At 36.3% G+C, this 24,999-nt stretch overlaps 1 protein-coding gene across 17 annotated transcripts in view; it reads right to left on the reverse strand.

Annotated features, from left to right (window-relative positions):
• TCF12 (transcription factor 12) overlaps positions 1-24,999 on the reverse strand; it is a 372,042-nt gene that overhangs the window by 202,405 nt on the left and 144,638 nt on the right. For 4 of the 17 annotated variants that reach the window (XM_084969238.1, XM_084969236.1, XM_084969229.1 and 1 more), the window contains exon 2: positions 17,182-17,243. The exons of the other annotated variants lie outside the window; for them this stretch is intronic. In XM_084969238.1, the coding sequence (XP_084825364.1) occupies positions 17,182-17,229 (48 nt within the window). In that variant the 5' untranslated portion in view covers positions 17,230-17,243. The remainder of the gene's footprint in view (positions 1-17,181; positions 17,244-24,999) is intronic. 17 annotated transcript variants of the gene reach the window in all.

Raw genomic sequence — 24,999 nt, forward strand, 5'->3', positions numbered from 1 at the left:
AATTCCATCTTTGCCACATAATAGCTGTATGACTTGAAGTAAAGTAGTATTTCCTGCCTCAGGTTCCTTATCTGTAAAATGGGAATAATAATAATAATAATATGTGGAGTTCCCGTCGTGGCGCAGTGGTTAATGAATCCGACTAGGAACCATGAGGTTGCGGGTTCGATCCCGGCCCTTGCTCAGTGGGTTAAGGACCCGGCATTGCCGTGAGCTGTGGTGTAGGTCGCAGACGCGGCTGGGATCCTGCGTTGCTGTGGCCCTGGCATAGGCTGGTGGCTACGGCTCCGACTGGACACCTAGCCTGGGAATCTCCATATGCCGCGGGAGCGGCCCAAGAAATAGCAAAAAAAAGACAAAAAAAAAAAAAAAATAATAATAATAATATGTGAGTACTCACATATTATTATTATCATTAACATTCACCTCACAGGTTGCTATGAAGATTAAATGAGTTATTATATATAGCAATTAGAAAAGCACCTGACACATAGTAAATGAACAATCTGTACTAGCCGTTACCATCTCAGTAAGAGATTGTTATGTCTTACAAATTCTGAAAGGTTGGCATCTGTCTCTTTTTTTCCACAACTACATCCTCAGAACAATGGCTGGCACATACATAGCAGGTGCTCAATAAATCACAGATGGATGGAAGTTTCAGTTGCTAAATCTTTAAAATGTTGCAGCACACCAGCAATTATAAAGGTTCAATCAGTTTTTCCATAGAACACCCAATAATAGCAGAATGAAAGTTAGTAAGTCACTCGCTTCAAAAAAAAAAAAAAAAAAAAAAAAAAAGGAGTCCCCATTGTGGCGCAGCAGATCTGACTAGGAACCATGAGGTTGTGGGTTAGATCCCTGTCCTCGCTCAGTGGGTCAAGGATCCAGTGTTGCTGTGAGCTTTGGTATAGGTCACAGACAGAGCTCAGATCTGGCACTGCTGTGGCATAGGCCAGCGGCTACAGTTGTGATTAAACCCCTAGGCTGGGAACCTCCATATGCCATGAGTGCAATCCTAAAAAGACAAAAAAATAAAAATTAAAAAAATAAGTCACTAGCTTATTTAATTGGAATGAATAAGTAACCAGAGATTTTTGGTATTCAAAGAGCCACAAGATTTCAGACAACGTACTGAAATCTTATAGCTACTAAGTGGTCAAATTAGTAGAATCAGCCAAAAGCCATAAGCCACCAGAAAGCTCTGAATGAAGCCTGATGTAAATAAGTAGTCACATCTCAAAGAAAGTAAAATGGAAATAAAAATAAGGAGAAATAACAAAGTTTAAAAGAGAAAAAAAATCTTTATTATATTTCTTCATTTACCCCCATGACAAATTAGTAAAATAAATGTCTCAAGTTTCACATTTTATTTATTTATTTATTGTCTTTCTAGGGCCACACCATATGGAGGTTCTCAGGCTAGGGGTCCAATTAGAGCTATAGCCGCTAGCCTACACCACAGCCACAGCCACAGCAACACAGGATCCAAGCCATGTCTGCGACCTACACCACAGCTCAGGGCAACGCCGGATGCTTAATCCACTGAGGGAGGCCAGGGATTGAACCTGCATCCTTATGGATGCTAGTTGGGTTCGTTAACCACTGAGCTATGATGGGAACTCCAAGTTTCACATTTTAAATAAATCCTTGAAAGTCTCTCAGTTAAATGCATCTATGAAAAAGACAAGTGAGTTGATGTGATCAACTAGTTTATTGACTGAGAACAGTGACTGAGCCTATGTCACTCTTACTCTATCACTAGTGACTAGTACATTAACAGTCATGCAGTATGTGATTAATAAAATGTATTATTTAATGAATGAAAAATAAACAATGCTTGCTGTTAATAAATCAGGTCTACATCTGAAAAAGCTACTTAACATTCAATACGTTAACTGAATATATCTGGATTTTGTCATCTAGATCCACAGGCGACAACATTTTACTCCTCTTTATTATTCCAAAAGAGACCAGCGCAGGACTTTGCATGTATGAAAGTGCTTGAGTTTTTTTATTGAAAGGATGAATAATCTCTCCAGGTAACATTTTTTATTTATGAATGCTAGTAAATAATTTTGTAGACTACTATAACCCCAGACTAAAGAGCAAGTCTTGAATTATCATGGGTGGGAGGAGAGGAAGAACCAAAATCATTTATAGGTGGAAAGGATCATCAGAATATATGATGGATATATGAATTAGCAAAAGCACATAAAAATACTTTTGAGCATAAGATCCTAAAGGATCACTTTAAAAAGATCACACAGGTTCAGTTCTATGTTGAGTCATGCTCACAAATTTATCCAAGTAACTGCTAATATCATCTGTTAGAAGCAATCAGAGTTGTGGTTCTCTTGCTCTGGCCTGCAGCTTTGAAAGTTTACAAGCAGAAAGCCTTCTGTATTTTATCTGTTTCAACTCCATTCTCTATGTTAAGAAATCAAAATATCTTTAGACCTCATGGGAAAAAGTATATTGAAATAGAAAAAGTAAAAATTGTTACTACTAAATCTAGGTGTTTCATGGGATAGATGAGATTTTAGAGCCCTAAGACACCATGTACTTCACACTCATCTTATGAACCATACAGATGAAGAAACAATAGTGAGGTTGAATGTCTTGCTAAAGCTCAGAAAATGAAGAACTGGGTTTAATAAGAATGCTGCCTATTTCATATCAATTTACAAGGAATTATAAAATGAACACTATGAGGCAAATGTAGCAAAGACTGGTCTCAATAAAAAACTAAAGCTCAGAGTAACCAAGATTATAAAACAAACTGAAACTCTCAATTATCAAGTGCTGGCAGGAAGCTTCCCACTCTTTTGTACCATTATATTACATAAATGACTTCTGTTGCTAATTATGATTCCTCAACATTAAGTTTAATAAAGAACAGCAAATCTTTTTGGTGCTTCTAAGAGACTAAGTTCTGGCAAACTTTTTCTGTATTTCAGGTCTCTATCTTTTAGACTGTGCAATTCTACACTCTCTTTATGTTTAAATAAAAGTTCACAAGCAGAGTAGGTCTTTGGGATTCAACTAACATCCGCCTTACAAATTTTGAATATTAACTTCCCTTGCAATGCACACATCAAAATCACAAACCAATGAACACATGATACATTAAAAAAATGAAAAAATGAGTCTCTATTGTGGCTCAGTGGATTAAGGCTCTGGCACTGCTGCAAGCCAAACCATGGTATAAGCTGCAGATGGTGCTCAGATTCAGTGATGTGGTGCAGGCCTCAGTTTCAGCTCCAGTTCAACCCCTAGCCCTGGAACTTCTCTATGCCACAGGTGCAGCCGCAGAAAGAAAAAAAAAAGTGAAAACATTCTTCTACTATAGGTACAAAAGGGAGTAAAACAATTACTTTATTAAAAAATTATTAACCTATCTATACTGTAACAATTTTCTATAAAAAATTCCAGGGTAAAAATGTAAACCAACAAAAATGCTGCTACTTTAGTTTGTAAAGTTATATAAATAAGCAGTACCAAAAGGACTGCTGTTTGTAAGAACACAGGAAAACAACACTTAATTTAAAAAAAAATTAGCTCCAAATATTAAAAGAACACAAAATTAACTCAAAATGGGTTAAAGACTTGAACATAGCACCTAACTACAAACAATGGTTTTTCCTAGAGGAAAGTATAGATAGTAAGCTCGACATTGATCTTGGCAATAATTTTTTAGTTTAACACTAAAAGCAAAAATAAACAAGTAGGACAACATCATTTTGAATTAATTTTGTGATCTTTAAATAAATCCTTTATATGTGTAAAGTCAGGGTGTTAGTTTAGGAATAAACCAAACTAACAATTTTCCTCATTTTATATATACTGCACTAAATACGAATAGTCTGGCTTGGTACAAAGGTAGTCCTCTGACATAATAAATGTTCGAGAAGTATTTGTTAAATGAACTAAATCTTCATTAGTATCCTTAGTTAATCTTACGATTCTGTACTTAAAACTGTATCCATTACTCCAGATGTCAACAGAGCAAAATCTGAAGAAAGTAAGATAATATTTTAGTTTGTTGCTGGTATCTTGTCTTGATGCCCAGTGTTGTGTGGGCCCTTATAGCCATGGCACAGTGTTGGATAGTGCTGATTTTTAGACTCTGACTCACAGACATAAAAGTTTATAGTTCATGATTAAAGTAGTACTGCATATCCTGGTAGGATACGTAGGGCCATACTTTTGGATTTTGTAATGAGCCACATCATTTATAGTACCTCTTCCTGCCCCTATGAATAAAGCCAATCATCTTTAATAATAGGCCCAAATTAAAAGCATAATAATGAAACAATGTACCTTTGCTAAATGGTTCACATGAGTGCTCAATCACTGGCCTAGGCTTATTTCCCTAAAGGTGAACGTAAATATGCCATAGTTGAAGGGTCAGTGATTCCTTCTAGGAATAACCAAGTCTTCATTCAATTTATCTAATTTAAGGTTTTCTATGCTAACATTAACAATAGCATGAACATACATTTCATGATACTACTTGACAGAACTTGAGTTAAGGGCTTTACTCACTATTCTCACAATCCCATGAACTGTACAAATCCTCACAATCCCATGAACTATTATTCATAAACTATTATTCAGAGATAAGGAAACAGGCACAGAAAATTTATATAATTCACCTGATATCTAACATTAAGTAGCAGAATGAGAATTTAAATCCAGGCATCTGACTCCAGAGCCCACCATGGCCTCTCTAGAAATAATTGTTCCTCCCCAGAATTACTGTGAACTGAATGGCCAATATCAGGCTAGAGCCACATGAAATGAAAAGTATATTTTTTTGAATAGTAATTCATAGGTGATAAAGGAATAGAAACAGGAAAATGGGGAAAAAACAAATTTTAAACAACCCAATATGGCTAGTTGTGCTCAAAAGAGTAGAAGCAGTCATAACAGCTTTTGAGACCTTTTTGAACCTGTGAACTTTGATGGAGAAAAAGTAAACAAAATGGGAAATGGAAAATCTCCTTTGGTAAGTGGATATCAAATACAGACATTCATTCCTCCTGCAGAACATTCCTCTTGTCCAAAGTGATAATAAACTCCAGCAATCATCTGTGATGCTAATATAGTTCCCACAGAGAATGCAAACAGAGAGCCCAACAAACTTGGAAGCAAATTTCTATACCATTAGGACCAGCAGTTGAGTGCCCAGGTAAGATGGAATTTATGATAATACTTGGCAATTATAATTAGAAATTAATATTCATTATAAAAAAATGGAGAGAAAAATTCTAGAGGGAAAAACTGTGTAACTCCACTCCAATAAACTAAAGGGGGCATCTGAATGGCCTAGTTGTAAGGCACTGAAAATTGCAAAAATAAAAACAAAACCAAAAAAAAACAAAAAACAAAAAAAACTCCTTCTTCAGGTCCCAGATCTTCAAAACTCATGTGGTCAACTGGCTAAAGGACCACAAGTATCATATGCATACTCCAACAAAGCAAGGGCAAAAAAATAAATTTTTATTTCCACTTACTACCAAAAGAAGGTAGTGCCCCTGTTCTCTGATACATACAGTTTTCTTGCTGCATTCTCGGCAGCTGAGATGTCAGGACTTCCTTAGAAAAACAGAAAGGCATCACCATCAGATATGAGAAGTAGGTGTAAATACTCTCAGTATATCTGATTAAAAAAACCCTAATTTTTAGAGATGAATTTTTAATGATAAATGGGCTTCTGAAAACTAAGCATGGTTCTCTTAGCAGAGTACAATATTAAATGAGTAGCTTAGTGAAATAATAAAGCAAGTTTTTCTTGGATTTTGAACAATTCCTCATTTTTAACTGTTATAATTTTTTAGTTTGACATAGCACTTAAAATGTTTTTGAAAAAGCTTCTAATTTTAGTTTTGTTTAAAAAAAGCATTTTAAAAGGAAAAGAATCAGAAAAAGAATGAATATATGAATATGTATAACTCAGTCACTTTGCTGTATACCTGAAACACATTATAAATCAACAATACTCCAACATAAAATAAAAATTAAATTAAAAACAAAAAAAACACAAAAACCCCCACTGATCTTTCCTCTTGAAATCCACAGCCTTATTTAATTCACTTTTTTTTTAATATCTAGGAAGCATTATAGCACTGTGTACAGTAGTAGATATGAAAGGTTAGCAATTTCCCTTTATAAGACATACTCTGCTTAATCTCTCTTTTCTTTCTTTTTTTTTTTGTCTTTTTGCTTTTTTTTCTAGAGCTGCACCTGCGGCATATGGAGGTTCCCAGGCTAGGGGTCTAATAGGAGTTGTAGCCACCAGCCTACGCCACACAGCCACAACCACAGCAACGCGGGATCCGAGCCACATCTGTGACCTACACTTCAGCTCACGGCAACGCCAGGTCCTTAACCCATTGAGCAAGGGCAGGGATCGAACCTGCAACCTCATGGTTCCTGGTCAGATTCGTTAACCACTGCGCCACGACGGGAACTCCTCTGCTTAATCTCTTATATGAATGCTTTTCATTGCGTCACCCTGTAAGATAAGAAACTTAAAGCCACATTTTAATAATATAGCCTCATTAAAAATTCTTAAGGAAAAAAGTAAAGAACAAATTCCAAAATATGCATGCACACTCAAATATGCAACCAAACGCCTATAGGCTGTTAAATCGCTTCTTCCTTGTGAAGATGGGGGTGGGGTAAAAGGCATTTTAAAAATATATTTGTCTGTAAATATCCCACAACTGCAGCTTTAGAATCACTGTATTCCCTATCCATATGTTAACATTTCAAGGATGTATTTAAAGAAATTTTCTCTTCTAGATTAGCCTTTACGGCTATGAAGATCAAAGGATTTAAATTCCAAATACATGAGAGTCCCATTTTCATGGCACTTTATAAAGACCCATTACTCATTTTTGCATGAATGTCAACCTTCTTGCTTTTAAGTGAAGCTTTCCCTTCCATCAGCTGCCTAACCACCGAGGGGGAGCACTCCTTCACCAGTTTGAGAAATACATATGAGATGTGAATATAAGCAAACCAAATCACTCAAAGAGGGACTTTTATGGTATTCATGTGTCTAGGGAACAGAATTTACTCTTATCATACATGCATTAATCTAGCTAAATTATGTGAATTCATAAAAAAAGGCAGGAAAAATACTGATTGATTTTTTGCTTTTTAGGGCTGCACCAGCAGCATATGAAAGTTCCCAGGCTAGGGTTTGAATCAGAGATGCAGCCACGGGCCTACACCACAGCCACAGCTATGTCAGATCTGAGCCACGTCTGTGACCTACACCACAGCTCATGGCAACGCTGGATCCTTAACCCACTGAGCAAAGCCAGGGACAGAACCCACATCCTCATGGTTCCTTGTTGGGTTCATTACTGCTGAACCACAATAGAAACTCCAGAAAAAATTTAATATAATAAAAACAGTTCCACCCCTCTTTCGATCCACTAAAAAAAGCATGCACCTTAGAGTAAGCATGAGGTGTAGCGGTAAATCTCTTTTTCCCTCAGTTGGAACGAGTTTTGAATGCTTCCCAATGGAAGCATCTCATTTCATGACCATGATTCTATGGCATAAGGATAGTATTCATCATGCAACATGGTAGTAAAACACAAACCAGAAACTTCACCTAGTACATAATCAAACAGCTATCTGACCTATTACTGGAGAAAAATTTTGATATGTATATGTGTATTCTAGCTATATAGTTAAATGAAACTAACAAGCATTTAGGTGGGTTTACTTCATTAGAATACTTCTAGCTAATGCACAAAACTAGAAGTCAAAATGACAGTTATTTCCTTAAAAGACTGTACTGTAATTTAGACATTTAGTCTAAATTGATAATGTTTTAATATTTGCACTGAGTACAAATTTTCAAGTATTAACAAATATATAAGATTAGTTAAGTATGATCTGCACATCATACAAAATTTTTAGATACTTGGAAAAATAGGAGCATTCCTTTGATAGTCAGTAGTAGTTCACAGTATTACCAGTCTTTTTTTATATTCCTCCTAGGAGAGATTGGGAGATGTGCCACTTAGACATTAAGGCTAACAGAGGCACAAACAAAAACTATCATATACTTGATCAAATGTGACAATTTCATTCATAGCAATAACTTAAACTGTTTTGTTTTTTTTCTGCCTGTCTGCTTTGAATTCTTATGTTTGTTTGCTTGCTTGCTTTCTCGCTTTCTTTTCCTTCTCGCTCACTCTCTCTTTTTTTTTTAGGGCTGCACCCATGGCATGTGGAAGTTCCCAGGCTAGGAGTCGAATCAAAGCTACAGCTGCCGGCCTACACCAAAGCAACATGGGATCCAAGTCGTGTCTGCAACCTACATCACAGCTCACAGCAATGCTGGATCCCAAATTCACTAAGCGAGGCCAGGAATCAAACCTGCATCGCCATGGATACTAGTCGTTTCCACTGCGCCACAAGGGGAACTCTGAGTGATTAGGTTTTCAGTGTGTAATATTGACTTCTACTATAGATGCCACCAGGTATGTTTATCAACACTTTTGAGAGGATCTTCTTGTCTCTATTCCATCCTGACTTCCTTCTCATTTTTCTCATTTATAACCATCTCTTTTTTTATCTTTATTTATATCATTTTAATCCATTTACCATTAAATTAAAGAGCAAAATGTGCATATTGGGAGTTCCCATCATGGCTCAGAGATAACTGGCTCAGAGATAATTAACTCAACTAGTATTCATGAGGCTGTGGGTTTGATCCCTGGCCTCACTCAGTGGGCTAGGGATCCAGACTTGCCTCAAGCTGTGGTGTAGGTCCCAGATGCAGCTTGGATCCTGTGTTGCTGTGCCTGTGGTGTAGGCTGGCAGCTGCAGCTCCATTTTGACCCCCAGCTTGGAACTTCCATATGCCTTGAGTGAGGCCACAAAAAAGAAAAACAAAGAAAAAGAAAAAGAAAGAAAGAAAGAAAAGAAAAAAGAATGAAAGTCTCTTAACTAGAAGGACTTGCACAAGTATGGCCCTAAAAAGCAAAAAACAACTACAAAAAAAAAAAAAAAAAAGGCATATGGAAGCATGACAATGCATATGTATACATAAGTATCACTGCTACTGTTATCAGGCACTGTGCTAGGTGCTAGGAAACAAGTATGAATGGAACAGGCTTCACCTTCAAGGTCCGCACAGTTTGGAAGAAGAGATCATATGCGAAAATACTTTAACAAACTGAGCAATTTTTGTACAAAGTCTGAGCCTCAGATGTTTCATATTATAGCTTCCAAAGTTTTGATCAGTAATATTAAATTCCCTATTAGTCTAAGAGACATCTAGCATGACCATTGCAATTTTAAAAGAAGCCCAAGTCTGTCTGCCAACTTCCAAGTTAAACTTCCTAGACTGGGTATGAATAGTTTAGAAGATGGAAATATACCAGTACAGCTTCAAAGCAGAATAAGCAGTGCCAGGCAGGCAGAAGAAATAGCATTAAGAGTTGCTAAGAATGCCCTAAAGCAAAATGAAACATGTTGCTAACCAGAAAACAAAACGTCAATAACCATGCCTCTGGTGGCAACAGAATTATAACAGCTAACTTTTACTAAGTGACTACTATATGTTAGCACTGTGTTAAGGGCTTTTATGCATTATACCAGTTGATTTAAACTATATATTGACACCATATTTTCTCTATCTCATAAAAGAGGAAATTTTGTCCTAGAGAATTTAAATAACTTTCCTAAGGTCAGAGAGTCATATAGCACTAATTTAAACTTGGGAACTATGAGAGCAGATGACTTAATGTTAGACACTACTTTTTTGTCCTCCCAATTTCCAGCACCAAGAAATCTGGCAATAGAAGACATAAAGAATCATTTCCACTGGGCCAGCCATTTTCAAGGTCTCAGAAACCCTTGGTTTTAGGACCTCCTGTATAAAAAAACTTTCTCTTAAAAAATATTGAGAACGCCATAGAGCTTTTGCTTATGTGAGCCAAAAACCACTGATATTTACAAGAAATTAACCCTGGGAAATTTAAAAAACACAATACTGTCAGAGCAGACATGTATTATGGAGCATTTGGAAACTCCATATTATACTCAGGAAATAATAATACTGAAATGGCAAGTAAAGTTTTAGCAGTATTAAGAAAATAGTTTTAACCTGAAAACATTCTAAAAGGGTCTCAGAGATATCGCGAGGTCCCTGGAACACACGAGGTAAACTACTGGATTAGACTATTTACTATATTTTAAAATAAATCATGAACCCCTCATTACCACCATCTTGTCAGAATCTGGAATTCCTAGTTGAAAATGATTTACTTAAGACAGAGGACTTATTTCAGAGATGAGGAAAAACTATTTGGGAAAGTCAAGGGGAAGGCCTAAAATCACACAGCTTGTCAGCGGCAGATAATCTAACCTTACTATATTAAAGAACATATTTTCGGCTTTGATTTGATTCCAAAGTGTCAGTAGACAAATATTTGAGGAGAGTTGGGAGGAAGGCAGGCAATTACACAGGCGTGAAACAGGGTATCAAAATTCCAAAGATCTCTTAAATAAGCCAGTAATTTCAGTGTTGTGCAGGAAAAGCTAATAGTACTGGCTGCATTTCTCCACTCATTCATGATGTATTGCTCATAGGGCTCCTAGTGATGAAGCAAATCCATAGTCCTTGTAAGATTAGCCTAGCTAAAAACTGTACTTCCACTTCCAGACAAGACGGAGTAACAAGAGACCAGATTAACCCTTGCACTTGACTTACACACACACATACACACACACCCCTAAATAAAATACATTAAACAGGAGTTCTCTGGTGGCTCCCTGGGTTAAAAATCCAGAGTTGTCACTGGTGTGGCTCTGGTTAAAGCTTAGGTGCAGGTTTGATCCCTGGCCTGGGAACTTCTTCATGGTGCAAAAAAGAAAAAGAAAAAAACATTAAGAAAAATTTTGAGACACTGGAACACAAACAGTGCAAGACAGTGATCCCTGAGAGAATGATGGTACCACCTTACACCAGCCAGAATGGCCATCATCACAAAGTCTACAAACAGTAAGTGCTGGAGAGGGTCTGGAGAAAAAGGAACCCTAGTACACTGTTGGTGGGATTGTAAATTGGTGCCACCACTGTGGAAAGCAGTATGGAGATTCCTCAGAAAACTAAAAATAGAACTCCCATTTGATCCAGCAATCCCACTCCTGGGCATCTATCCAGAAAAAATCACGACTCGAAAAGACACATGTACTCCGATGTTCATTGCAGCACTATCTGCAATAGCCAAGACATGGAAACAACCTAAATGTCCATCGACAGAGGAGTGGATCAAGAAGATGGGGTACATATACACAATGGAATACTACTCAGCCATTAAAAGGAACAAAATACCGACATTTTTAAGCAACATGGATGGACCTAGAAATTATCATGCTAAGCAAATTAGTCAGACAATGAGACACCAACATCAAATGCTTTCACTGACATGTGGAATCTGAAAAAAGGACAGAGTGAACTTCTTTGCAGAACAGATGCTGACTCACAGACATTGAAAAACTTATGGTCTCCAGAGGAGACAGTTTGGGGGGTGGGGGGATGTGCTTGGGCTGTGGGATGGAAATCCTGTGAAATCAGATTTTTATTATCATTATACAACTACAAATGTGATAAATTCATTTGAGTAATTAAAAAAAAAAAAAAAAAAAACTAAGCTGCCTTGATGGAAAGGCTCAGAGCAAGATACAAGGGCAGCTTCTAGGCAATAGGAAATTTTGATCTTTAATCGCCAAATTTCCCAGTCTTTCAGATGGGACTCTAGTTCTGGCTAATACTTTGCTTTACAGCCTTGTGAGACAACCTGAAGTAGAGGACCAAGTTAAGCCATGCCTACCTCCCCACCCACAGAAACTGTGGGACCATAAATGTGTACTATTTTAAGCCATTAGGTTTGTAGTAATTTGTTAACATAGGAAGATGTAACTAATATGAATATTTAAAAGCTAACAATGAATTATTATGACCAACTTTATTCCAATAAATTCAACTTAGATGAAATGGTCAAATGGATGTATTTCTTAAACTACACAAAGATCACTCAAGGACAAAAATGGAAAAGTCCTTATCTATTAATAAAATTAAAAATAAAAATCATCCTCTGAAGAAAACTTCAGACCAACACATCTTCACTGGTAAATTCACGCAAGTATTTAAGGGGGAAATAATACTAATATTGTATAAATTCCTCCAAAAATTAAAATGGAATACTTCTCAACTCATTCTTTGAGGCCAGTATTATGGTGATACTAAATTCTGACAGAGGGTACAAGAAAAGAAAAATCCTACATATCAAAATGACTCAAATATAAAATTTAACATTTTAGCAAATTGAATTAAACAATATATAAAAGAAAAATATATAAAAGAAAAATACATAACAACCCTGTGCTATTTATCTCAGGAATGCAAGGCTGGTTTAAAATTTAAAAATGTAATCACACTGTCACTGCAGTGGCTCAGGTCAATTCTGTGGCATGGGTTTGATTCCTGGCCTAGGAACTTCTGCATGCTGCAGGTGCGGCCAAAAAAAATTTTTTTAAGTAATCGATATAATTCCCACAGTAACACACTAAAAGAAAAAAAAAATCGATATGACCACCTCGACAGATGCAAAAAAATGTTTTAATAAAATCCAACATCCATTTTCGATACTCTCAACAAGTTAGGAATAAAAGAAAACTTCCTCAATCCAATAAAACACATAAATGACACTATAACTAATATCATGCTTAATGGTGAAAGACTGATTATTTTGCTAACATCAGGAACAGGAACAGTCTTATCATTTCCGTTTAACACTGTATAAGACATCATAACCAATTCAATAAGGCAGAAAAAATCCATATTGGAAAAGAAAAAGTTAAATTATTATTATCCAAATAGAAAATCCTCTAGCATGTAATGTACAAAATAGCTACTATAGTTAGTGAGTTAGGAAGGTTCAGGATACAAAGTCAGCATTCCAAAACCTATTATAAGTTTTTATATGACACAACCAGAAACTGAAATCTATAACATCATCAAACATTACTTAGTGATAAAAACTAAATGAAAGATGTGCAATGTGTTCACTGAAAATTATAAAATATTACTGAAAGACTTAAAAGAGAGTTATACCATATTTGCTGATCAGAAAATATGACACTGTTAAAATACTGATTTCCCCATAAACTGATGAGATTCAATGCAATCCCCATCAAAATCCCACAAGATTTTCTGGGAATTGATATGCTGGATTAAAATTTTTCAACATAGATGTAATGTAACTAGAACAGGAAAAACAATCTTAAAACACAATAAATTAGGTTGGAAAACTTACACTACTTGATATAAAGATTTATTTGAAAGGTATAGTAATTGAGACAACAGAGGTATGGATGTAAAAGCAAAGAAAACAATCAATGGAACAAAACAGAAAGTTAAGAAATTGATCCTTACATACACAGTTAATTGATTTTCAACAGAAATGACAGGGGAATTTAACTGGGAAAAGGACAATCTTTTTAACAAATGGTGCCAACAAAACTGGATAGTCTTATGCAAAAAATGTATAAATAAATATATGGATTTTGACCCTGACTTCACACTTATCCAAAAATGAACTCCCAATGGATCACAGACCTAAATTAATAGTTAAGTATGTAAGTTACCAAATTTACTATTTCTTGAGATTGTTACTGGCTGCCAAACAATTCATAAGTAATACAAAAGGATACTATGGTATGAAAAAAAAAAGAGAAGTATATTCTATTTTTTCTTAAAGACTTATAATTTACAATAATGTTAAAAACAGAGATACTGAACACCAACAAGGAAATCTAATTTTCTTGAAATCAGTAATACATAAGTACACTGGACCATGGAGCTCTGCATATGCATACTGTTTATTAATAACCTATTAAGCCCAGTTTGAGAAAGTCTGATCTTGTTCAAAAATTTTGTTTTACATTTTAGGAATTAACGTAGAGAGTAGGTAATTCATTGACTAAGTTCACTTGTCAAATGGAAGAAGTCTCTAGGCTTAAGTCCTTTGTTGTTTGTATTACAAAATGTCGTTTTCACTTGGTATGCTCTGGAGATTTTATATCAAGAATTGCTTCTATTTTTGTGATTTTATTCTTCTTAGGCCTTAATTATTAATAATTTTTATCATTCTATGCTTTAACAATCTGCGTTTCTTGTGAGAATGAGCACTCCTTTTGCCTAGGAAACTTGAACTGATCATTTCTGTTTTGCCCAACTAATGCCAGTGACTAGAATATAGTGGAATCTCAATAAAATGCTTCATGAATGAAAAAAGTGGGAGAGAAAAGGATTTTCATGTGAATAGCCCACAAACTAAAATATGGACGCTCAAGAGGAGACTATAAGATCCTAACCTGAGGAGAAACGTTCTGAGGAAAAGTGATCTAAGAGAGCCAGGTAGGGTTAGTGGAAAATCAAGAAAATATTTATAAAGAACTCAGAAAAGCAAAAATTTAATGAGATCTCATGGCATCACCAATGCAGAGAAGGTATTTGGTTCCGGACAACTGATACTTCACTGCTTAATCACTAAATAATTTCCCATACTAAACACCAAGATTATGGTCTATTCCATGCAAAAAGTAGCACTGATTATGATACACAACTACATGAAAATAATTATTTTCGGAGTTCCCATCATGGATCAGCAGAAACGAATCCAACTAGGAACTATGAGGTTGCAGGTTCGATCCCTGGCCTTGATCAGTGGGTTAAGGATCTGGCATTGCCATGAGCTGTGGTGTAGGTCACAGATGCAGCTTGGATCCCACACTGCTGTGGCTGTGGTGTAGGCTGGCAGCTACAGCTCTGATCAGACCCCCAGCCTGGGAACTTCCAAATGCCGCAGGTATGGCCCTAAAAAAAAGGAAAAAGACAAAAAAAAAGAAAAAAAGAAAATAATTATTTTCATCCGAGGGCACAAAGGATTAAATATCTGTGCATTATGTTGAAGGAAAATAGTCCAAGCTTCTTACTATCAGAATAAAAATGTTAGAAACTCTAACAACAAAAGTACATCAGAAAAGGGACTAACATTAACTGATCGTGCTAAGACTATTATGTACATAAGCTCACTGAAGTCTCATCACTACTTTGTGAGTTTTTTTCAAACAGATTTGAAACCTCCTCTTTGAGTAGCTACATTTCGCCATAAGAATGTAGAGAGTGCCTGTGGTGGCTCAGCAGAAATGAATCTGACTAGTATCCATAAGGATGCAGGTTCTATCCCTGACCTTGCTCAATGGTTAAGGACCCAGCGTTGCTGAGAGCTGTGGTGTAGGTCACAGATGCGGCTCGGATCCTGTGTTGCTGTTGCTATGGTATAGGCTGGCAACTGCAGCTCCAATTTGACCCCTAGCCTGTGAACCTCCATATGCTGAAGGAGCGACCCTAAAAAAAGGCAAAAAACAAAAATGTAGATTAGTAGGAATCTACATTAAGAATGTGGGTTGCCAAATTTTATTTTCCTCAATAATCTGCAAATCCCAAGATCTTTTCATCTGCAATGAAGTTTTCCAATAGTTTCGAATTTTATAAACATAATTTACTTTTCCTGACTTATGGGACCTCTTAATGAGCATTTAAAAACCTCAACAGGTCCCTCATTTTGTTCAAGATATACTCCAGAAATTGAAAATAACTGCCTCTCTAAGGAGCATCCAAGACTTGCAAAATTCTTAACATGGCTTTATGTCAAGATAGATCTGTAATTTTTCATGAGATCAAATGTAACAAGAGGAACACTTACAGATTTCTTAATAAATTACAGATTCATGCTAAATACTTTATTCTTCTATTTAATTCTCACATAACCTCTTAAGAGATAAATCCCTTGCAGATAACAAATATGAGGCTCAGAAATTAGGTTATCTTATGTCTTCCAAGGTCAAACAGAGTGGTCTTAGCAGGAAGCAAACTTTTATGTATAAAATGTGAATATTTCTATAAGAAATAATGATTGTAGCATCATCTTACGAATTCTAGAGTATGGTCCTTAATGTCCTAGACAAGCAGGAATACCAACTATTTTATTCTGGGGTCCCAAACTTTAGCAGGTGTGACATGATACAAAGGGATGGCAACTGAGAATCATACTGCCTGGTTACTGGTCTTGGATGTTTAATATCTGGTAAGTTATTTACCTCCTCTGAGCCTCACCTCTAAAATGGATGGGATTTTTTTAATGGCCTTTTTTTTTTTTTTTTTTTTTTTGGCCGCACCCACAGTATTATTCAGAGGTTCCCAGGCCAGGGATCAAACTCCCACCACAGCTGTAACCAGAGACACAGCAGTGACAACGCCAGATCCTTAACCTGCTGAGCCACCAGGGAACTTCCTAAAATGGCTTCTTGATGAGCTGGTATAAAGCTTAAAACAGGCAACATGTGAAAAGTTTTAAACTATATTATGATAAATGGTGGTTGTAAATATTGTTATTAATATAAATAGGCTAAGCCAGCCTAAAAATGTATCTGCTAGAATCTACCCTCCATTATTTTCTTGTAAATAAGAAACATCTAAGTTTACAGAAAATAAAAAAGCTATCGGAAAGTCAGTCCTCAACAATTACAAAAAGGGATATAAGAGAGATGTTTTGACTTCTTGTTAATTTTAAAGACTCACACTGAGAAGATTAAAAAGAGAGAGAATTGTAAGGATCAATCCTGAATAAAGATGCTATTTCACAGGCATGTGAAATAAAATGAAATTCACAGTGAGGCGAGAATCTGACATGCAAGCTCTTTCCAAAAGATCTATGTTAGAGTATCTCAACAGACACTGTTCCTGGAAGAACGGCTAAACTGAAAAAATAGGTTTGCTGCTTTAACATGGAAAAGCAGACAATCCAATAGTTACGTGATGTCTTCCATCTTAAATATTTGCCCAATTTCTCTCTTATCCAAGAACATTAAGATTAAAATTTATAGGCAGGTGCTATTTTCAATATGACCAAGACTTATAGACCACACTTTCTCTCATGGGTTTATTTGAACCTAACCTTAACATACATCCTTTTCTTAACCACAGTTTTCTTCACATTCAGAACATTCAGAAGGAGCAGTTACATAACAAAACAGAGATTAATGGGAACATAGATGCAATATATAGAAAACACTTACTTTAATTCTCTGTCCCTCCTGTCTTGCTTTGCTATTTAACTGCTTCATCTCGAGTTTTGTACCTGAGATCAAGAGGCATAAAATACTATTTCAAAATTTGTGTGTCCTTTCTAATTATTGCATTTGAACTCCTAGTAGCTATTAAAACCTACACCATTTTCCCCTTAAAAAATAAAACAGTAGCAAACAATAAACAATCTAGAGAAATTAAGTGCTCTAGAAGAGAGAACTTTACTGTTCATTAATGCTGAACAAATGGGGGACAATGAGTAAAAAACTATTTTATTTATTTTCATTCACACAACTAGATTTTCCCATTTATAAGGGAAGCTATTTATCAAAATCAAACAACCTGGTAGTTGTATAACACCACCACAGCTAACTTCTGATAGCCTAAGTAAAAACATGGAGTTTAATTCAGGAGCCATCATTCTCCGGGCAAAGTGAGTCTCCACGATTTTATATACTCCTCAGTCACCTACTGTGCCAATTTCTTTTTCCTTTCTCCGTCTCTCCTCTTTATTTTGTGATCTTCATCCTTTCATGCTAATCTAAGTCTCACCCAAGCGGACCTCCGTAGTAACATTTTAACAGATCATCCAATTTCCCGTCATCCTTTCACTTTGGAGCCATCCTCCATATAAGAATGTATTGATCTTTACAAAACCCTTTGTGCCATTCCCAGTGTCAAAGTCTGGGTTTTAACTGGCTCTCTATTCCCCAAAGGATAGACTGTATTTCTTCTCTAGAAAGATTATATGCCTTATCACACAATTACCTACAAAGCAAAGTGATTTACTCTTTACTGAATTTGGTGATTTTGTTGCCTCTGTAACTTGTGGTCCCATCATTCTACGTTTTTAGCAAGTTGTCTTCTTTTCAACCTTACTTTTATAAATATGGCTTATCCTACAATACTCAAATATCTCTTATGCTATTAAGTCGTTCCTAACTACTCCAAGTAATTTTTCTTTCTTATAATCTAATTGTTAATCAAAATTACTTTTGTAATTAATGGTTTGCTTCCTAATTAGATTTTCTCAGTGCTGCCTTAAAAGAGTTAAGTTTTGTAATTTATTTAACTCCTTAGGTAAATATGACTTGTATTCCTTTTCTTTCTTTCTTTTTTTTTTTTTTTTTGTCTTTTTGCTATTTCTTTGGGCAGCTCCCGCAGCATATGGAGGTTCCCAGGCTAGGGGTCGAATCGGAGCCATAGCCACCGGCCTACGCCAGAGGCACAGCAACGTGGGATCCCAGCCGCGTCTGCAACCTACACCACAGGTCACGGCAACACTGGATCGTTAACCCACTGAGCAAGGGCAGGGACCGAACCCTCAACCTCATGGTTCCTAGTCAGATTCTTTAACCACTGCGCCACGACGGGAACTCCAATGACTTGTATTTCTAACCAGATTTCCTGAACTCTAAGATATACATTTACTCACTTTTTACATTTCAAAAACTGAATGCATTTACAAATCTCAGCATGTTAAAACTGGAGGATCACAGTTAACCACAAGTTTTTTAAAAGCAGGTAGCCACTATCATCCTTATTTACAAGGGTAGCTCTCATGCTACTGTGCTCTGCTGGGAAAAGAAAACAACAGGTTCTCTCTACCCAGAGGAAGTTCAAAGGCTGCTACTGTCAAATGTAAATGAACTACACATCACATTCTCTCAAAATTCCACACAGTACAACCCTCCTGGGGCCAGAATGACCTCTATGTGTTTTGCACAGATAGCATATGAGGGGAACTAAGTCTCTATTATGCCATCTTCAACTTGCTATCCATCAAACTTTAAGAGTGGCTTCTTAAGATATAACAATTTTAAATATCTACACACGAAACCTAGGTTCACCACAGTATATAATGCAACTGCTAACAACCTTAAATGGACAAATTGACAATAACACAATAATAGTGGGGGACGTTAACACCCCATTTGCAACAATGGACAGATCATCCAGACAGAAAATCAATAAGGAAACAATGGCCCTGAATAAAGCATTAGACCAGATGGATTAATAGATATTTATAGGACATTCCATCCAAAAGAAACAGAATACACATTCTTCTCAAGTGCACATGGAACATTCTCTAAGATTGATCACATCCTGGGCTACATTTCCAACCTCAGTAGCTTTAAGAAAAATGAAATTATATCAAGCATCTTTTCCGACCACAATGCTATACAACTGGAAATCAACAACAAGAAAAAAACTGCAAAAAACACAAACATGTAGAGACTAAACAACATACTACTAAACAACCAATGGATCACTGAAGAAATCAAAGGGGAAGTTAAAAAATACCTAGAAGCAAATGACAACAAAGATATGACACTCCAAAACCTATGGGATGCAGCAAAAGCCGTTCTAAGAGGAAAGATTATAGCAATACAAGCCCACCTCAGGAAACAAGAAAAAGCTCAAATAAACAAGCTAACTTTGCATCTAAAGCAGCTCAAGAGAAAAGGACAGACAAGACCTAAAGTTAGTAGAAGGAAAGAAATCATAAAGATCGGAGCAGAACTCAGTGAAATGGAAACAAAGAAAACCACAGAAAAGATCAATGAAACAAAAAGCTGGTTCCTTGAAAAGATCACCAAAATTGATAAACCCTTAGCCAGACTTATCGAGAAAAAAAGAGAGGACTCAAATCAATAAAATTAGAAATGAAAAAGGAGAAGTAACAATGGACATCACACAAATGCAAAGGCTCCTAAGAGACTACCACATGCAACTATATGCCAATAAAATGGAAAACCTAGAAGAAATGGACAAATTTTTAGAAAAGTACAATCTTGCAAGACTAAACCAAGATGAAATATAAAAGATGAATGGACCAATCACAAGTACTGAAATTGAAACTGTGATTACAAAACTTGGAAAAAACAAGAGTCCAGGACCATATGGCTTCACAGGCAATTTCTATCAAACATTTAGAGAAGAGCTAACACCTATTCTTCTGAAACCATCCCAAAAAAATCACAGAGGAAGAGACACTCCCAAGAGAAAATTAAAGGCCAATTTCACTGATGAGCACAGATGCAAAAATTCTCAACAAAATACGATCAAACCGAATCCAACAATATATTAAAAGGATTGTACATCATGATCAAGTGGGATTTACCCCAGGGATCCAAGGGTTCTTCAGTATCCACAAATCAATCAGTGTGATACACCAGAAAAAGCCTTTGACAAAATCCAACACCCATTTCTGATTAAAAAAAAACCTTCAGAAAGTGGGTGTAGAGGTAACCTACCTCAAAGTTATAAAGGCCGTATATGACAAAAGACTCTACCAGAAAACTGTTAGAGCTGATCCATGAATTTGGCAAAGTCACAGAATACAAAATTAATACACAGAAATCGATGGCATTTCTATATACTAACAATGAAAGAGCAGAAAAAGAAATTAGGGAAGCAATCCCGTTTACCATCACATCCAAAAGAATAAAATACCTAGGAGTAAACCTACCTAAAGAGACAAAAGACCTGTACTCTGAAAAACTATAAGACACTGATGAAAGAAATCAAAGATGACAAAAATAGATGGAAAGACATACCATGCTCTTGGATTGGAAGAATCAATATTATCAAAATGACTATACTAGTGAAGGCAATCTACAGAATGAATGCAATCCCTATCAAATTACCAAGGACAGGTTTCACAGAACTCAAACAAAATATTTTAAAGTTTCTTTGGAAGCACAAAAGACCCAGAATAGCCAAAGACAACCTGAAAAAGAAAAACGGAGCTGGAGGAATCAGGCTCCCTGACTTCACACTATACTACAAACAGGACAGAAAGCGCAGAATTCAACCCACACACCTACAGCCAACTAATCTATGACAAAGGAGGCAAGACTATATAATGGAGAAAAGACAGCCTGTTCAATAAATGGTGCTGGGAAAACTGGACAACCACATGTAAAAGAATGAAATTGGAACACTCCCTAACACCAGACACAAAAATCAACTCGAAATGGATTAAAGACCTAGATGTGAGACCAGATACTATAAAACTCTTAGAGGAAAACAGAGGTCAAACACTCTCTGACATAAATGACAGCAACATCTTCTGAGATCCACCTCTTAAGAGTAATGACAGTAAAAACAAAAATAAACAAATGGGACTTAATTAAACGTAAAAGTTTCTGCACAGCAAAGGAAACCCTAAACAAAACAAAAAGATTTAACCCACAGAATGGGAGAAAATCTTTGCAAATGAAGCAACTGACAAGGGATTTATCTCCAAAATTGAGAAATACCCTCTGCAGCTCAATACCAAAAAGACAAACAATCCCATCAAAAAATGGGCAGAAGACCTAAACAGACAATTCTCCAAAGAAGACATACAGATGGCCAAAAAACACATGAAAAGATGTTCAGCATCACTCATTATCAGAGAAATGCTATTCAAAACCACTATGAGGTACCACCTTACACCAGCCAGAATGGCCATCATCACAAAGTCTACAAACAGTAAGTGCTGGAGAGGGTCTGGAGAAAAAGGAACCCTAGTACACTGTTGGTGGGATTGTAAATTGGTGCCACCACTGTGGAAAGCAGTATGGAGATTCCTCAGAAAACTAAAAATAGAACTCCCATTTGATCCAGCAATCCCACTCCTGGGCATCTATCCAGAAAAAATCACGACTCGAAAAGACACATGTACTCCGATGTTCATTGCAGCACTATCTGCAATAGCCAAGACATGGAAACAACCTAAATGTCCATCGACAGAGGAGTGGATCAAGAAGATGGGGTACATATACACAATGGAATACTACTCAGCCATTAAAAGGAACAAAATACCGACATTTTTAAGCAACATGGATGGACCTAGAAATTATCATGCTAAGCAAATTAGTCAGACAATGAGACACCAACATCAAATGCTTTCACTGACATGTGGAATCTGAAAAACAGACAGACGGAACTTCTTTGCAGAACAGATGCTGACTCACAGACTTTGAAAAACTTATGGTTTCCAAAGGAGACAGTTCGGGGGTTGGGGGGATGAGGTTATGTTGTGGGATGGAAATCCTATAAAATTGGATTGTGATGATCATTGTACAACTATAAATGTAATAAATTCATTGAGCAATAATAAAAAAAATAAAGAAAATAAAGAGTGGCTTCTTAGCCAAGCTCTTCCAAAAATATGAATGAACACAGATATTGAATGCTTGCTAAGACTGGAGAGAGCGCTGAGCAAAATTAACGTTCCCTTTAGCCACATCTGGCAGAAATGGTCCAGAAGTTGTTAGAGAAGTAACATTAATCCAAATAACCTTATGGACTCATTCTAGTTTCCATAGAATCTGAAAGCTCTATGTTTACTCTCGTTGAATTTTTATTTATTTTTATTTCCTTTATGCCAAGCACCCAATCTATGGCTTTATGTATGATTCTTAGAAGTCCAGAACAAGTTCCGAATTTTTGCCCCTTAATTTTTTTATTTTCTACCTGATTTGGTCTATCAGGCTGTCATCCATGTGTATTCCTGACAACTGATCTGAGAAGGACTGCTGCTGGTGTTTTTTAAATAAGTTAAATTGTCATATCCCTCCACTGCAACAAGTAGCAGAAGTCATAGTATGTATTACAATGCTAGACCTCAAAACATATCAACTATTTATCCCTTAACAGAAAGTCCCTGACATTATTTTGTGCTGAGTCATACACAGCAGCTAAACTAAGTATTTTAAAGCCAACTCATCACCGCATAACTGGTTTTCCCCTTCTCCACTAATAGGCATAAGTCCGGAACTTCAGCAAGGTAGTTATTATTAGTATCCACCCACCTCCTACCATAAAAAAAAAGAAGGGAAAAAAAAAGTTTGAGGCAAAGAGAAGTAATGTGCCTAGACTCATAAAGCCAAGAAGCAGGAGTCCCAGAGATAGAACATAGACAACTTGATTTCAACATTCAAGCTCTTAATTTCTACAGTAGTCTGCTTCATGAAACACTATACTCGTTAGGCAATTTTTATTTATTTATTTATTTATTTATTTATTTATTTTTGTCTTTTTGCCATTTCTTGGGCCGCTCCAGCGGCATATGGAGGTTCCCAGGCTAGGGGTCCTATCGGAGCTGTAGCCACCAGCCTACACCAGAGCTCACGGCAACGCCGGATCGTTAACCCACTGAGCAAGGGCAGGGACTGAACCCGCAACCTCATGGTTCCTAGTTGGATTCGTTAACCACTGTGCCACGACGATAACTCCATCGTTAGGCAATTTTTAAATAAAATCATCTCTACTGTCCTCTTTTGGGATAACGACTGCAGATCCTCTTCTTTTTTGACCATTGTCCTCTTTCTTCTCCCATTCCTTCAGTATATGGCAAAAAATTTAAAACAGTTCTTTGAGTTGGGAAATACTAAGGTATGGGGCTTAAAAAAATACTAGCGTAGAATTAAGAATGTGTGAGTTCAGGACAAACTATCTAGCCAAATCTCATGTGCATTTTGCATCAACAGCACACATCTCAATATAGCCAAATGTCAAACTCCCTTGGTTTTCTCACCTATGAAATAAAAGGACAGAATATAAGAAACACACCTTACACCTTTAACACAGCTTTAAAAATTCAATGATATTGCAAAATGTGGAGGGAAGGAGAGCAACACAGACATGATTGTTTCATTCTGCAAACCATGTAAGAGAAGGGAAAACCATGATGAAAATTTAGCAATCAGATAAAATAAGCACTCAAACTCTACTCAACTGAATGCTATTTCTCTTCCAACAATAAGTATCACAATGGAGTATATATAACCTGAAAATGCTCAGCATTAATATGCCAACTCTTGGTCACTGACAGTACCAATAAATATAATTTCTACTAGTGGTTATCTGCTAGTGAACTCACTTATCTTTTAAATTAAGGAATGCAAAACTCTGTATATTAGGAAAGAATATCAACAAAAGACTTCTCTTTCTTGTGAGCTTTCTCATAACCCTTAGCCCAGGGTGTAAACTCCAACTGTATTTCAGTAATTTGAGCTTGGCCTAGGTTAAGGGGACAGGAAAACCAAGATGACATGGCCCCTTGGAATTTCCAAAAACTAAAATGAATTTGAAACAGAATTTGTACATAAAGAAATATAAGCATGAAAAAACAGTGATTAAATGTTTGGAGAAAATAATGGTGGTTAATAATGGTAATAGTAGCTTTCATTTATTGTATCAATAAATGAAATGGAATACTTTATAGATATTACAACATTCCATCTTTACCAAAGCCCTACCAAGTATGTGTAAAATTACCATAATTTTAGAAATGAGAAATCTGAAGCAGAAAAAGGTCATGTAACTTGTCCAATGTCACAAGAGCACAACTCTTCAGAGGCTGTGATCTTAAAATAAAATAACTTCACTAAGTAGTATCATTAATCAGGGCAACAACTTGTAGGCACAGAAGAAAGGTATATTACCATTAATTAATACCACCACCGTCTACTTCAAAGCTTTATATCAACCTTTTATCACAGTTATATCACCTTATATCAACTTTGATTTTTCCCCTCCTTGATCTTCAAACACAATTAATCTAATAAATCTAATCACTTTTCCTCAATTTGATTATATTCAGCAAACATATCTAGAGCATTCATTATGTGTAAAGCATTGTACAGGACAGTTTAAGACTTTTTTTTTAAATTTTATGGCTGCACCCACGGCATATGGAATTTCCCAGGCCAGGGATTGAATGTGAGCCACAGATGCAACCTAAGCAGGAGCTGCAGCAACACAGGACCCTTTAACCCACTGCACTGGGCAAGGGATCAAATCCACGCCTCATC

This window comes from Sus scrofa, chromosome 1, assembly GCF_054392235.1.
Source record: "Sus scrofa isolate SSC_HxYL_T2T_F1_AM1 chromosome 1, Sscrofa_HxYL_maternal_Yorkshire_Landrace_v2.0, whole genome shotgun sequence".
NCBI lineage: Eukaryota > Metazoa > Chordata > Mammalia > Artiodactyla > Suidae > Sus > Sus scrofa.